This window comes from Cicer arietinum, chromosome 5 (assembly GCF_000331145.2).
Source record: "Cicer arietinum cultivar CDC Frontier isolate Library 1 chromosome 5, Cicar.CDCFrontier_v2.0, whole genome shotgun sequence".
NCBI classification, from domain to species: domain Eukaryota; kingdom Viridiplantae; phylum Streptophyta; class Magnoliopsida; order Fabales; family Fabaceae; genus Cicer; species Cicer arietinum.
Window position 1 is genome coordinate 77,609,218 of NC_021164.2, and position 13,656 is coordinate 77,622,873.

The 13,656-nt window shown below is 30.2% G+C and overlaps 2 protein-coding genes across 4 annotated transcripts; both read left to right on the forward strand.

The window, feature by feature from the left end:
- The first annotated feature begins 699 nt into the window (after positions 1-699).
- On the forward strand, positions 700-5,709 carry LOC101498505 (probable nucleoredoxin 2). Of its 2 annotated transcripts, none has more exons than XM_073368885.1 (4): positions 700-847; positions 937-1,108; positions 4,197-4,700; positions 4,795-5,709. In XM_073368885.1, the coding sequence occupies exons 2-4, from the start codon at positions 962-964 to the stop codon at positions 5,419-5,421; spliced, it is 1,278 nt and encodes a 425-aa protein (XP_073224986.1). In that variant the 5' UTR covers positions 700-847; positions 937-961; the 3' UTR covers positions 5,422-5,709. The 2 variants fall into 2 exon arrangements, with proteins under 2 accessions (XP_073224986.1, XP_012571481.1); XM_012716027.3 differs by having other exon boundaries at positions 800-843.
- Positions 5,710-5,854: 145 nt separating this feature from the next.
- LOC101499072 (RNA pseudouridine synthase 2, chloroplastic) lies at positions 5,855-11,219 on the forward strand. Of its 2 annotated transcripts, XM_004500861.4 has the most exons (7): positions 5,855-6,491; positions 7,661-7,804; positions 8,312-8,569; positions 8,693-8,895; positions 9,467-9,545; positions 10,568-10,743; positions 10,851-11,219. In XM_004500861.4, the coding sequence occupies exons 1-7, from the start codon at positions 6,138-6,140 to the stop codon at positions 10,951-10,953; spliced, it is 1,317 nt and encodes a 438-aa protein (XP_004500918.1). In that variant the 5' UTR covers positions 5,855-6,137; the 3' UTR covers positions 10,954-11,219. The 2 variants fall into 2 exon arrangements, 1 of the variants encoding a protein (XP_004500918.1); XR_012163174.1 differs by lacking the exon at positions 10,851-11,219 and having other exon boundaries at positions 8,693-8,905; positions 10,568-10,609.
- The last annotated feature ends 2,437 nt before the right edge of the window (positions 11,220-13,656 follow it).

The window sequence follows — 13,656 nt, forward strand, 5'->3', positions numbered from 1 at the left end:
ATTTTATGATATTTAAAATTGTATTTTCTATCATCAAATTAGACTTTTAGAGAATAAAAATTCCCAATTTTTTTTATCACATCCTTCATTTGGGTATAAATATATATATATATATATATATATATATATATATATTAAAATAACTAATATATTATTAATTAAATTAATAAGTTTTATTATTTTATAAAATATACAAAATGATAACAATGTCATGTTAACATATCACATTATTTAACTTAGATAAAGAAATAATATCACAGATTAAAACAAATAAAATTTTAAACTACATTGAATAAAATATATAATAAAAGTTACAAAAAATTTAAATCAGAATTCAATAAAGTATGAGGAAGTAAAAGTACACTTAATAATAACAATAATATTAGTCAAAATAATAAAAAAAAAAAAATGTGAAGTCGACATCTTTTAACAAACTGGTAGTCACTAGTCACGATATACATGATAGATGATACAACATGTACAATACATCAGACAATCAAAGCTATATCAGAAAAAGAAGCAACTATATTTAAAAAAGAAAAAATGAAAAGCAGAAAAAGAGCAAGATTTGGAAAGGGAAAACATAAAAAGAAAATAAAAGAGTAAACAGGTGTCGAATGATGTAGCTTTGCCGTATGAGGCACAAATGAGTCGATCAATAATCACAACCACACACGTGGCGCATAGAAAGACGTGATCGTGGCAATAAGGAGTACCATGTGGATGCGGTGTAGGTTAGTATTATATCGGGAGTGGTGAAGGTGTTGATGTGTGATTTGTGGAGTACGCTTAGTAATAATGATGTGGAAAGAATATGATTCTAATCATACTATGTGTCGTTCTGTGAGTGAGTAGTAATATAGTACTATCAGACTCTTCTTCCATTTGCTTTGCGCTGCTTTCATTATTCATTTCTAAACTACTTGTATAAAACAGAAATATTAATTATCATATAAATGTCATGAGGAGGATGGAGATGAAGGATGGAACTCGAGCTCCGGTGAGTAATAATGGTTATTTTGGTGGGGAACAAATATCAACCTCTAAATTCTCACAACTTCTTGCTTCCAGTCATCGTGATTTTCTTCTATCTCCAACTGGAGCTCAGGTTCTTCGTCCCTCTTTCTCACTATTTTTTGTTTCTGACAACAAATGTTATGATGCACTTCTATTTATTTCTTTTAATTTTTTAAGATATTTTATCCTTTAATTTTCTTGTTCTTATTTTGAATTCTTCTTTTAACACAATTTTTGTAAAACTAGTAAGCTAGAGGCTCTTACTAGAAGCTTTTGTTCAAGAATATTTTCTTGAATTATTATGAATATTTATCACTTATTTACAATACATTGCATTGTTATTGTTATATTAAATGCAATTTTAATCACTCTATTTTAATTAATATGTAATTTTGATCGTTTTATTTTAAATTTTGTAATTTTAATTTTATATTTTAACTAATTTGTAATTTTAATTTTTTATGCAATTTGTATCTCTATTTTAATAGATAAGATAAAATTTTTAAAAATATAAAAATTGAAATTGTAATATTAAAAATAAAAAATTGAAATTATAAAATAAAAAGTAAAAAATTAAAATTACGAATTATTTAAAATAAAAACTAAAACTGCTTGAGTGTAAGACTATTTGTATATGTAGTGTTTGTATTATTTTAAAAATAAATTTGTTCTTTTTTGTTGTTGTTGATTCAAACATTGAAATTTGAAATAAATTTTCAACACTTCGAAGACTTAGATCTTATATTTTTCACAATATTCTTGTTTCTCGTTTATATTGATAAAATAAAATAAAAAATATAAAGGAATACATAATATCGATACACGGCTGATAAAAATTAAAAAACTAAACACCTAAAAGTTAATTTTAAATGATTCTTATATATGTAATAACATAAAAATAATCCCTGTTAATTGTACTTTTGTTCTCAGATTTCCTCACCTTCACACATAGATTTTATATGTGAATCAAATGTGAATGCATTTAGATTTTTTAATTGTTTTTCATGTAATTATTTTGGTGTCAATTTTTTTAATGCTTTGAATAAATTTTATATTTTTTAACATTTAAGGGATTTTTTAATTTAAAAAAAACCAACATTCTCAACGTTTTAATGCTTAGATTAAATATTTAAATTAAATATCAACTTAGAAACTTAAAAATAAAATATAAAATAGGAATCTTAAACTAAAAATCTCAGCATTAATTTTGTCTTGATATAAACTAGTATGCATATGAGCTCATATTTTTATTTTCATCAATAAAAATAATTGAAGTTACAATTTTTTTACCATTATTTAAATTAAATTAATTATTTTATTGATAAGAAATGATAAAATTATAAATAAAATAAGTAAAATTATTTTATATATTTTTGAAGATGTCAATTGTTTAATTTAACAAATAAAAATAAAATTTAAATAAATTAAATAGTTTAAATGAATGGTGAAATTGGAAAGAAAATTTCCTTTATAATGGTATCTACAGAGGTGTAGCTTAGAGTATTTATAAACTATGTGAGAAGGGAGTTTGGTTGTGCAATGCTGTCTCACGGTACTTGTTTTCTATTTTGCTTTTGACAGTCATTTATTTCATACTACATAAATAGGAAACTATCCAAAACAAACTAATTTATCTCTTCTTATTCCTCATTTAAGGAAGTAATTAGAGCTGTTTATACATTCCTCATGAAGGATAGTAATATATTGTTGTTAGCTATGGAGTTTGATTAATTAGTTAGATGATATAGATGGCAAGCATTGACGAGCAACACATTGAAGTCCCTTTCAGTGTTTAGTTGTCGTGGAGAATCAAACTTCCCAAACGTAGGACAAGTGTCACCCACCTAATTGAAACCATTTTTCTCTCTAGATAGTACTTATCAATTATGCTTTGAGCTATACACGTGGCCCATTAACCCCTATACAAATGGGCCATTTCGGTGCCAAGTCCCTCTCATGAATTTTGGATAGGCTGGATTCTATTCTGTTATTGTACATACCCCTATTTTTACCATCATTGTGTACTTCTTTGTCGGTGTAGTTCTACCTCTTCAACTGTCTCCCTTTTATTCATGGAGTATTAGCAAATAGCCAAATATTATATGCATTATTCTTATTATTATTGTGCAATTCAATTAATTGATATGGCTTGTTCTAAAGTATAATTTCAATTTGTTAGAGTACAATTCGCTAGCAATGTCATTCATCATATAAACTTATCTAGGACACCCGTATTTAATTGAATAAATAATTAATTCAATTTTAAAGTAGTTAATTTAATTAATAATAACTCAAATTTTAAATATGATTTAAATTAATCAATTATTCTATTGAATTAATCACAATTTTATATGCTATTAGACATAAATAAAAAAAATGAACGTAAATGAAACATTTTTGTAGAGACACTCTAATTTACACTAACATATAATAACAACCATTTCATAATATGATTAAGTGTATAGTCGTCGGGAATTAACATGACATGTCAAAATACCGAGCTCCCTTCGATTGAATATTTTAGGAGTAGTGACATTAGAACACTTTTAATTTATGAACATTCATTAAATATATAACTCATTTAATGTTTATTTATCTCTCTCTTCTTATAAAATATCATATCATTCTATTTCTCTTTCGAATGTGTTTAGTAAATATTTAGATGTTTTCTAATTTCATGCCAGCCTTTTGGGGCAGACCACCATGCTTTTGTCTAGAGCCTACAAAAATATCTAATACTAGTATATACGATTAATTTTTTATTTATGATATTCTTAGTATTCTTTTTTAAATTAATTATCTGATATACTAGTTTTTAAACTCGAGTTCAACTAACAAATATCTATATTATTAAGTTGAATATTATGGTGCAATTTATTTTCTCTCCCAAAAATACAAAAACTAGTTTTATATATAGAAAGCTAACTCTTCTATCTTATACAACTAGGAAATGATACACAAATTAATTAACATTCTTTTTAATTAAGATATACTCTATATAATATGAAACATTAGTAAAAAATTGTATTTTAAAATTTAATGTATTTAATTTAAATTTTAAATTAAATATATCCATTTTTTAAATGTTTTTATTTTTATTTTTATATTTCATTCGTAGAAGAGTACCAATTAAGATATTATGTAAAAAAGACTTATTAAGATGGTGTTGGTTGGTGCAGGTGAAAGTTTCAGAACTGGAGGGAAAAGTAGTGGGTCTATTATTCGCAGCCAATTGGTACCCACCATGTCGTGTATTCACCCAATTACTAATTGGAATCTACGAGGAGCTGAAAACTAACAACCCTCATTTTGAAATAGTGTACGTGTCCTCTGATGAAGACTTAGATGCTTTTAATGAGTTCTACAAAAACATGCCGTGGCTTGCAATTCCATTCTATGATTTGGAAACAAAAAAATCATTGAATAGAAAATATGAAGTGGAAGGTATTCCATGTTTAATTATGTTGCAACCTAGTAAAGTGGATGATGCAACAACACTTCGTCATGGTGTTGAACTTATTTATCGATATGGTGTTCAAGCTTATCCATTTAGTAATGAGAGATTGATGGAATTGCACGAGGCAGAGAGAGAGAAGCGTGAAAATCAAACACTTATTAATTTACTTGCTAACAATTTTAGAGACTATGTTTTGAGTCAAACTCACACGGGACTATTCACACAGGTAATTAATATTTTGCATGCTACTGTTTTCTTCCACTATTATTATTATTTGAAAATAGATATTATTAATTTTTGGTTTGATTGGTCGTGTACAGGTACCTATTGCTTCTTTAGTGGGTAAGACAATTGGACTATACTTCTCAGCCGGGTGGTGCGTACCATGCACAAAATTCACCCCAAAATTGATTTCCGTTTATGAAAAGATCAAACAAGAGCTAACTGAAAAAGGAGATAATGAAGACTTTGAAATTGTGCTAGTTTCCAACGACCGTGACCAAGAATCTTTTGACTCTTACTACAATACTATGCCTTGGTTAGCATTGCCTTTTGGAGACCCAGAAATAAAGAACCTTGCAAGACACTTTGATATACAAGGGATTCCTTGTTTGGTAATTATAGGTCCTGATGGTAAAACAATAACAATACATGGAAGAAATTTAATAAACTTGTATCAAGAAAATGCTTACCCTTTCACTAAGGCCAAAGTTGAGCAACTAGAGAAACAACTTGAAGAAGAGGCTAGAGACCTTCCAATTTTGGTGCATCATGTAGGACACCATCATGGATTGAATTTAGTGTCGGATGGAAATGGGGGAGGACCCTTTATTTGTTGTGTGTGTGATGAGCAAGGCTCTAATTGGGCCTACCAATGTCTTCAATGTGGCTATGAAGTGCATCCAAAATGCATCAAAACCGTGCATGTGCATGTGCATGGACCGTGACAACCCACGACCCCTTATTGGGTTGAGATCCTCTTTACTCATCCAAAAATTTCAATAAAATAAAATATTATTTTGTTTCATCAATCTTTCTATCTCCTATTGAAATTTTTTTTAGAGAAGATCTCAACTCCTCTAAAGGCTACTAATACGAAGTTGATTGTAAGAATCAATTTTCTAGGATCACCAATTAATTGTGTGTGTTGATGTGTCTTGCATGTGCAACAATGTTTGATTAGGTGGTTGGTTACATATAATCCTAATCTAGACAACGCGTTGGAATTCCCTTCATATGCAATTTGGATATCTTTATTTATTTTATATTAGATTGTTTTCTATTAATCAGAAACGTGTGACAAATTTAAGAGAATTTGGAGACTAAGAAATTACATGCGAGCTCTCCAACTTTTCGATTCTAATAAATGGAAATTTAGTGAACATAGGAAAGGAAATAACGTTAATTTTTTCAAAAATATTATTTTGATATCAATTTTATTTAAAGAATCTAATGCCAAAATTCATATACATTAAATATCGAAAAATAGAGTATTTACATATTATATATATGTGCAGCTACATATAAAACGGTACCTACGAGAAAATTTTAGCATCAAATATTTTTAATTACAGTTAATTTGCCAAATTTTATATGCTAAATAGACGCAATAGAGTTTTTATGTATTTGATTTGATAGAAAAAGAAGAAACATTTGAATTGAAATGATATCACTTAATAACTCATGTGGATGTTGTGGTGTTTCCACAGCAACAAGAGCATTCCAATCTCAGTTTCGAACTTCACCTTCTTCACTGTTTTTCTTCTCTCCCACTAAGTTTCCACGTGGCGTTGCGAGAGCCGTTTCTGGTTTGGCCGATGATTCGAACTCGAACGGAGAGCCAAAATCGAATTACGCAGGCGTGCGGTTGGAAGAGATCGTGGACGGTGAAATCAAATCTGGGAAACTGAGACTAGACACTTGGATCTCTTCTCGCATCAATGGCATCAGTAGGGCTCGTGTTCAATCAAGTATTAAAGCCGGACTCGTTCATGTCAATGGCCGTCTCGTTGATAAGGTACTCAATTGCGATTCCAAACTCAACTTTTTTTTTTTGTTTTCATGTTATATATGTTGATTCATGCGAGTAATTTCTTTGCGATTGCTATTTATGCTGCTCAAATATTGTCCCTCAACTGTTTGATAAAAGTTCGCTTTCAATTTTCTAGTTATTATTGTTCTGATTTAAGTTTAACATATCCTTTTTCTCTGTCCCACTGTTAAATACTAAAAGTAATAATAATTTGTTGATGCTTTATGGGTATATTTGATTGGAATCTAAAGTGTGTGTGCGTGCTTGTTGATGCTATTTTTTGTGGTGGACGCAGCTGTACTTATTACAACTTAGCTTGATTTCCTACCGAGACTATCTGAACTCATTCTAGGAAATAGTATGATAGGATCTCTCCTATAAGAAATGAAGATGAAATAATTTTAATATATGCTCTAGGCTAGAAGAAAGAAGGTTTGCATGATTTTCGTTTAACCATTAGAGCCTAGCTATAAATCCAGACTATTCAATCCGAGAATGTCTCTTGTTTATTTGTGGTCAGTTGGTGAAAATGAAATGTACTTTGTGTTAAGAATTTAGAACACATTTCCAATATTTAGATGAGAAAGGGAAACATGGTGCTGTAAAGCTCTCGTCGTGGCTGGGTCTAGGGCAAACCGTTGTGGGTCTATTGTACAGTCTTATCTTGCATTTGCAAGAGTTTGGTTCCACATCACGCATCTATGAACTCTAAGTTTCACGATGACAACTCCAACCGTTATGGCAACTGCCAAGGCTCCCATTCTCCAATATCTTGACGATGCTCACAAATTGGAAGTCTTTCGTTGTAGAAATAATCTCTTAGTTGAGACTACATCTTTAACGCTGGCCATCTTTGTTGCAATTAGTGACTACGGGAGCTACCCCTTAGGACAGTTACGGCTTTAAGACATTGATGGTCGTCAAACATTCCAAGTATAATGGTGGCTCTCAGTGTTTGCAGGCTAGAGGTTGTGTTGAACTTGAATGATTTGTGTATTCCTAATTCCACATGACTCGGTGAACTGTGAAACTTTTGTTTGAAAGTCATTAAATTTTATCATTTGAAATGAACTAGGTCCTTTAAGGTTTCAATAGTTTCTGGTGTTCCTTTCTTAATTTGTAGTTGAGCAGCATGGTGATATATACTTGGGCAGGTTTCTTTCAATGTCAGAGCTGGGGATGAAATCAAGTGCACAATTGCAGAGTTGCAAAAGTTGAGAGCTGTGCCGGAAAACATACCTTTGGATATAGTTTATGAAGATGAGCATTTGCTAGTCATAAATAAACCTGCACACATGGTAATTCCAAACCTCTTGCTGTTAGATGTTATTGTTAAATCTTTTGCATGATCCATGTGCATAATTGTAGGGTAGATAGCGCGATGCTCTTGTTTTTGGTATATAATTTATTTCTCTTGATTTTTAAACTATCAGAAGTTCAATACTTGATTATTAAATTCAGGCTGTTTAAACCAACCAACCATTTCATTCTATACTGCTAGGCTAGAAGTTATTTTTTAAAATTGATTTCTAATCATGTCAGAAATTTTCAGAAGGCAAATGGAAACTAACTCAAAATCAATGTTGCCAAATAGCGGCTCTATAGCTTAACGAAATTTGAACAAACATCAATTGTTTCAGAATACACAATTTAGCACAAAATGTTGTCAAATAGAGGCCATAGCGGCGCTATAGCAATGTGGCATAAAGGAATTTGAACAAACCGCTATTTTCCGCTATCCGTGATTGGTAAGACTACTCAAAATATTGATATTGACTAATGTCATTACTTGGTCTTCAACCTAGGTTGTGCATCCAGCACCTGGCAATACATCTGGGACACTCGTCAATGGCATTCTTCACCATTGCAACCTGCCAAATGTTGAATTTTCTAAAGACGAAGCTCTTTCAGATACAGAAGATTCGGATGATGAACTTAATGGCTTCACGTCCCAGGCACCTTCTTGTGAAGGGTTAGATTCTAGATTGTCTATAGCATCAATTCGCCCAGGAATTGTACACAGATTAGACAAAGGCACGAGTGGGTTACTAGTTGTTGCAAAGGTACTTTTTACATTTTCTCAGATCTTGTTACCAAACTTCAATCAAGAATGAAATTATTCTCACACTTCATAAGATTAGCATTCATCTTACACCCAGTATTCTATATGTATGCTTTGCTATCAGGATGAACATTCTCATATGAAATTGTCTGAACAATTCAAGCTGCGCACTATCAAGAGGGTCTATATTAGTCTCACTGCCGGGGTACCTACTCCAGTTGCTGGGCGTGTTGAGGTTCCGGTTGGTCGTGATCCTAATAACCGGCTTCGTATGACTGCTGTAGCTGGACCACTTACCTCTATGAAGGCCCGTCATGCTGCTAGTAGGTGATTTATGGTACTTTTACCCTAAATGTGTATTTTTCAACATTTGTCTATTTGTGTACATAAAAGTGTATTTTTCAACATTTGTCTATTTGTGTACATGTATTAGATGAACTTCCAGTGTATTATTATTCAATCCGGGTGACATTTCCAAAAATATTTCCAGTGGAATTAGTATGACCCTCTAACTAGCAATTATCATGATTCTTGACAAATGCCCACAGGATGTAACCGCGTGACATTTGGGTTTTTTCATCATATAACCAAATTAATAAGAAACTAAATAAAACAGTTGAAAATCTCTTGTGCGATCCATTTAACTTTTAACTCGTAGGTCATTAGCTGATAAAAACTTCTTAGTTAAAAAAAGTCTATAGTTCTTACTTACTTAAAAGTCCTTATCAGCTTGGAGATGATCATATAAAGTTAAATCAGATGTTTTAAAAACTTATAGTTATTGCAATATTTTTTTAATATTACATTATATTAACATTTTCGAAGAATGTTTTTTGAGAAGTTTATATCCACTGCTTAATGGCTTTCTATTCATCTAATAGTTAATTGCTATCTGCAGGTATAAAGTAATTGAGATACTTGCTGGGGGTAGCTGTGCATTGGTTGAGTGGAAGTTGGAAACCGGACGCACTCATCAGGTATATATCTCTAGAAACTCTAGAGAAATCGTATTTGGCCCCCATCTTGTTGTAAGTGATAGAACAGAGGGTGTTGTTTACCGTTGGAGTAAAACATGGTCAAAGTTCTATGGTCGGACATGGCATAGATGTATTAACAAAGCACAGAGAGCTAGCACTTCGATGCATGCATTTTGCAGATAATAGTATATTCTTAGTTAGAGAGTTGAGAGAGGAAATGAATGTAAGTTTAGAGATTTGGAGACAAGTTTTATAAGAAGTAATTTTGTTTGAATGGAAGTAAAACGAAATATATGAAAAATTTAGCAAAAGAAGAAGAACCTCTAGCTTAGGTAAAAAATGGAGACTATACCATAAGTTGCACGGTTTAAATATCTTGCAGTAATTGTTCAAAATGATGGAGAAACATAGGGAGAATCAGAATACATCAAGTGTAAACAGCTGATTCAAGTGATTGAAATGGAGGAAGGCCTCAATTGTTTCATGTAATGAAAGGTACATCTCAAGCTAGGGAAATTGTATCGTATAACTATACCAATATTGTATGGGAATGAGTCGCTGAATGAGTGAAAACACTAGAGGAGATATGATTAGGACTGTTACTATTAAAAAATTGTTGGGGTCTACTGTATAAAAATTGGCTGAATCTCGACTCAAGTGCTTCGGTCCTGTGTGGAGGAGACTTGTAAATTCCTTAGTAAGAAAAGTATATTTGATGATGGACAATTCAATTGCTAAAGGTAGAGGGAGTCCAAGAAAAATGAAAGTTGAACTTGAAACTATTAAAAAAGATTTAAGAGGCTAATTATTTGGTTATAGACATGATTTATAATAGAATATTATAAAGTCGTTTGATCATGTTGTCAATCCCACTTAGAGAGATAAGATTTGGTTGCAGTTATTTTTAGAATTTAGTTATAAATATTTAGAAAAAAAAAATGAAATGTAATTGTTTTAAAGAATATTCCACAATAATATGCTAAACTTATAATTACCTTCTAAAATATACACTTGTTTTGTAGATCCGTGCACATGCCAGGTATTTGGGTGTACCTCTGCTTGGTGATGAGGTATATGGAGGGACGAAAAACATGGTCTTGTCACTGCTAAGGCCGCGAACAACTCCGAGTTTGCATGGGGAAATGACTAAAATGGTTTCTGAGCTAGATAGGCCTTGCCTTCATGCTATGACTCTCGGGTAACATGATAAAATATTTTTAACTTCCTAGCTAAACTTTGGTTCTCATTTTATTTGCATAATTCATTAAACTTGAGAGCACCATTGGTTTTGCTCATTGTATGTAGGTTTCAGCATCCTCATACAGGGGAGCAGGTGCACTTTTCATGCGAACCCCCTGTAGATTTTAATGAGATTTTGAGCCAGCTTCGTAGAATTGGCAGGCAGTGAGTGGATTTCTCTCTAAATGGTCACATTTTTAAAAGGGTATTGTAAGCCGGGTTGGCCTTCTTATCATTATTATGTACTTAATTGCTTAATCTTTCTTTCATTCCCATTATTATTGATTGAAATTTTGAAAATACAATGTCAAACATAAAATATGATAGTGTAGACAGAATAATGGTTTATTTTTATTAAAATTGACACCATGCAGTAAATTTCAGAAATAAAATTTACTGGCTCCTTGTTCTTTGATTGTAAAGGAGTAGTGACAATATGATTCGAGGATAAAACAAGAGTTTTACTTTGATAATGTTTTTTTAATAAGCAATTGTGATAAATTAATAGTTATTTTACTTAATACTTTTATAGATTTAAACCCGAGACGTCTCTAAATTTAAACCGTCCAATCAAGATCAAATAGTTTAAATTTTAATTATTTTTAAAATTAAATTTCAACCTTAAAATCTGAACAATTGATCTTTGATTGAAGAGTCCTGATGCGTCAGCCTGAGTGCAGTGTAGTTAGAGTGCAGTGTAGTTAGAGACGTTAACAATAGCCTTTCGGGATTGCATTATCTCCTTAGTTAGTTGTTTGAAAAAGCTAAACAAAATATGTAAAATCCACATGCTTGCAATTGTAACGTCTTCTCTATTTCTAATTGTTTTTTCCGCTCTAGAATGTACCCCTTTCAATGAAAAGGAAAGAGAACAAATTTAAAAAACATGCCAGTATTATTGCATTTTATCTAAATGATATTCTGAAGTGCCAAACCAGTCATCGGCATCGGCATCGGCGCAAGTTAGTGCAGGTTTCTTGAAATGGTAAAATAATCAAAAAGTTAAAACTTTTAAAGTATATTTAATATCTAAATTACTTATTTACCTTCATTTAAAAAGTTTGTCTATTTAAAATTAAGGAAATATTAACATATGTCATAAGGGCACCTGATTGAAAAATAGAAAATTTAATTTGAAACATGTGTTTTCAACATTTTAAAAGTTTAAACATTGTTTTTTAAGGATACACGTTAACATGTCTCTTAAAGTTATTAGTGATTATTTAATATATCACATTTTTTATAAAGATATAAATAAAAAAATAATCAAAAGGTTAAAACAATATATGAGTAAATTGATATCATTTGAATATTTCCTTAAAAAAAGTATAAAATATTAAATAGAAGATCGATTGAATTCATTAAATTTGGTTGATTCATTGACTTTGGCTCATCAATATCAGTACTCATTTGCGTTCATAGTTAAAAATTATAAAATTAAAAAGTTTTTTTTTCATTAATGAAATTTGAAAATTAAAAGAAAGTTGATTTATGTTTTCACGAGTTGTTTCGGTGGAGCCATAAGGCAATTACAATCTTAATCGCCACTAAATAATTAATCACCACTAAATAATTATTATTAATAAGGAGTAAAGAAGATTACAAAATAGAAAGATAAAAAAAACAGAAAAATAGAAAGGTGTCTCACAAAATTTACTGTCAAGAGAACAAAAACAAAACACAACTAGGATAGTAAAGTAACAAGACATAAGCATCAAAACTTTCTTCTTTAGGATCATATCTTTACATTTGTTTTTTTTTCCTTTATCTATTTTGAGCTCTACAGATTTGTACCTGCAACTTTGGTCTATGCTCCTGTAGAACACAAGTATTGCTATTATGGTATCTTTCTCATTCATGAAAGAACAAATACTACTAATTTTTTTAGTATCAATATGGACTAAACAATTGGTGGGAGAAAAAGTTATAAAAAAATAATTAAGACTCTAATAGTAATAAACAAAAAAATAAAAAATTTAAGCCATATTATTGGTCTTATTGCACATACTTAAATTCAACCCTACATGTATCTAAGAAAGAAAAAGGAGAAAATAAATAATTTTATTCAAATCATAGTCACAATATTTCAGAGTAGTAGAAATTACTCTCAATTAAACTACTAATATATTATATATCCAAAACTACTAATTAATTCTAATATTGAAAAACGTAGTTCAATTTTTGTATGTATTTCGTCTTATATGAAAATTTGAAATGAGCAGCTAGTTTGTTTGTCCTTTATGGTTAACACAACTTGAAAAAAATCAGCACTATATTGACATAAATATGGTTGTATTCGTATCTTCTATGTCATTTAAAAAATCGATCAAAATTAAATAACTTGTAATATGATTGAAACAAAGACTTTTTAAAGTGCCATTCAAATGAATCACATCTGATTTTATCTTTGAATCAAAATATTATTTTGCGTCAAAATTGATATAAACTGCACCACAAACACATGTAATATTTATACCCTTTCTTTTATTAGAATTAGGTTGATATAGTACCTTATATAGTTTGTAGTGCTTAGTTCTTAAATATTTCTTTATTTGCCATTTCTAAAAAATAGCATGAACATGCTGATCTAGAAAATATCACGAACACGTTGATTATCATTTTCTAGTAATTTAATCACAATTGAGTTTAATATATAACATGATATAATTAATAATTGAAGTTAAAGCAATGGAAATCTTATTTTTCACACGCGCATATATATATATATATATATATATATATATATATATAATATAAATAAAGTACGGTGAAAGTATAGTAATTAAGAAAGATGTTCATCCTTTTATTCATATATAGGGAATGGAGTAACATAAATTCCATGCTTTTATGGTAATGACATAATGTAAGGAAC

Coding starts and splice junctions, on each gene's coding strand:
- LOC101499072 (XM_004500861.4), top strand. CDS start 6,138: ATGATATCACTTAATAACTCATGTGGATGTTGTGGTGTTTCCACAGCA. Junction 8,896..9,466: donor GCCCGTCATGCTGCTAGTAG/GTGATTTATGGT, acceptor TGCTATCTGCAG/GTATAAAGTAATTGAGATAC. Junction 9,546..10,567: donor AAACCGGACGCACTCATCAG/GTATATATCTCT, acceptor CTTGTTTTGTAG/ATCCGTGCACATGCCAGGTA.
- LOC101498505 (XM_012716027.3), top strand. CDS start 815: ATGATTCTAATCATACTATGTGTCGTTCT. Junction 844..936: donor ATCATACTATGTGTCGTTCT/GTGAGTGAGTAG, acceptor TGTATAAAACAG/AAATATTAATTATCATATAA. Junction 4,701..4,794: donor ACACGGGACTATTCACACAG/GTAATTAATATT, acceptor GGTCGTGTACAG/GTACCTATTGCTTCTTTAGT.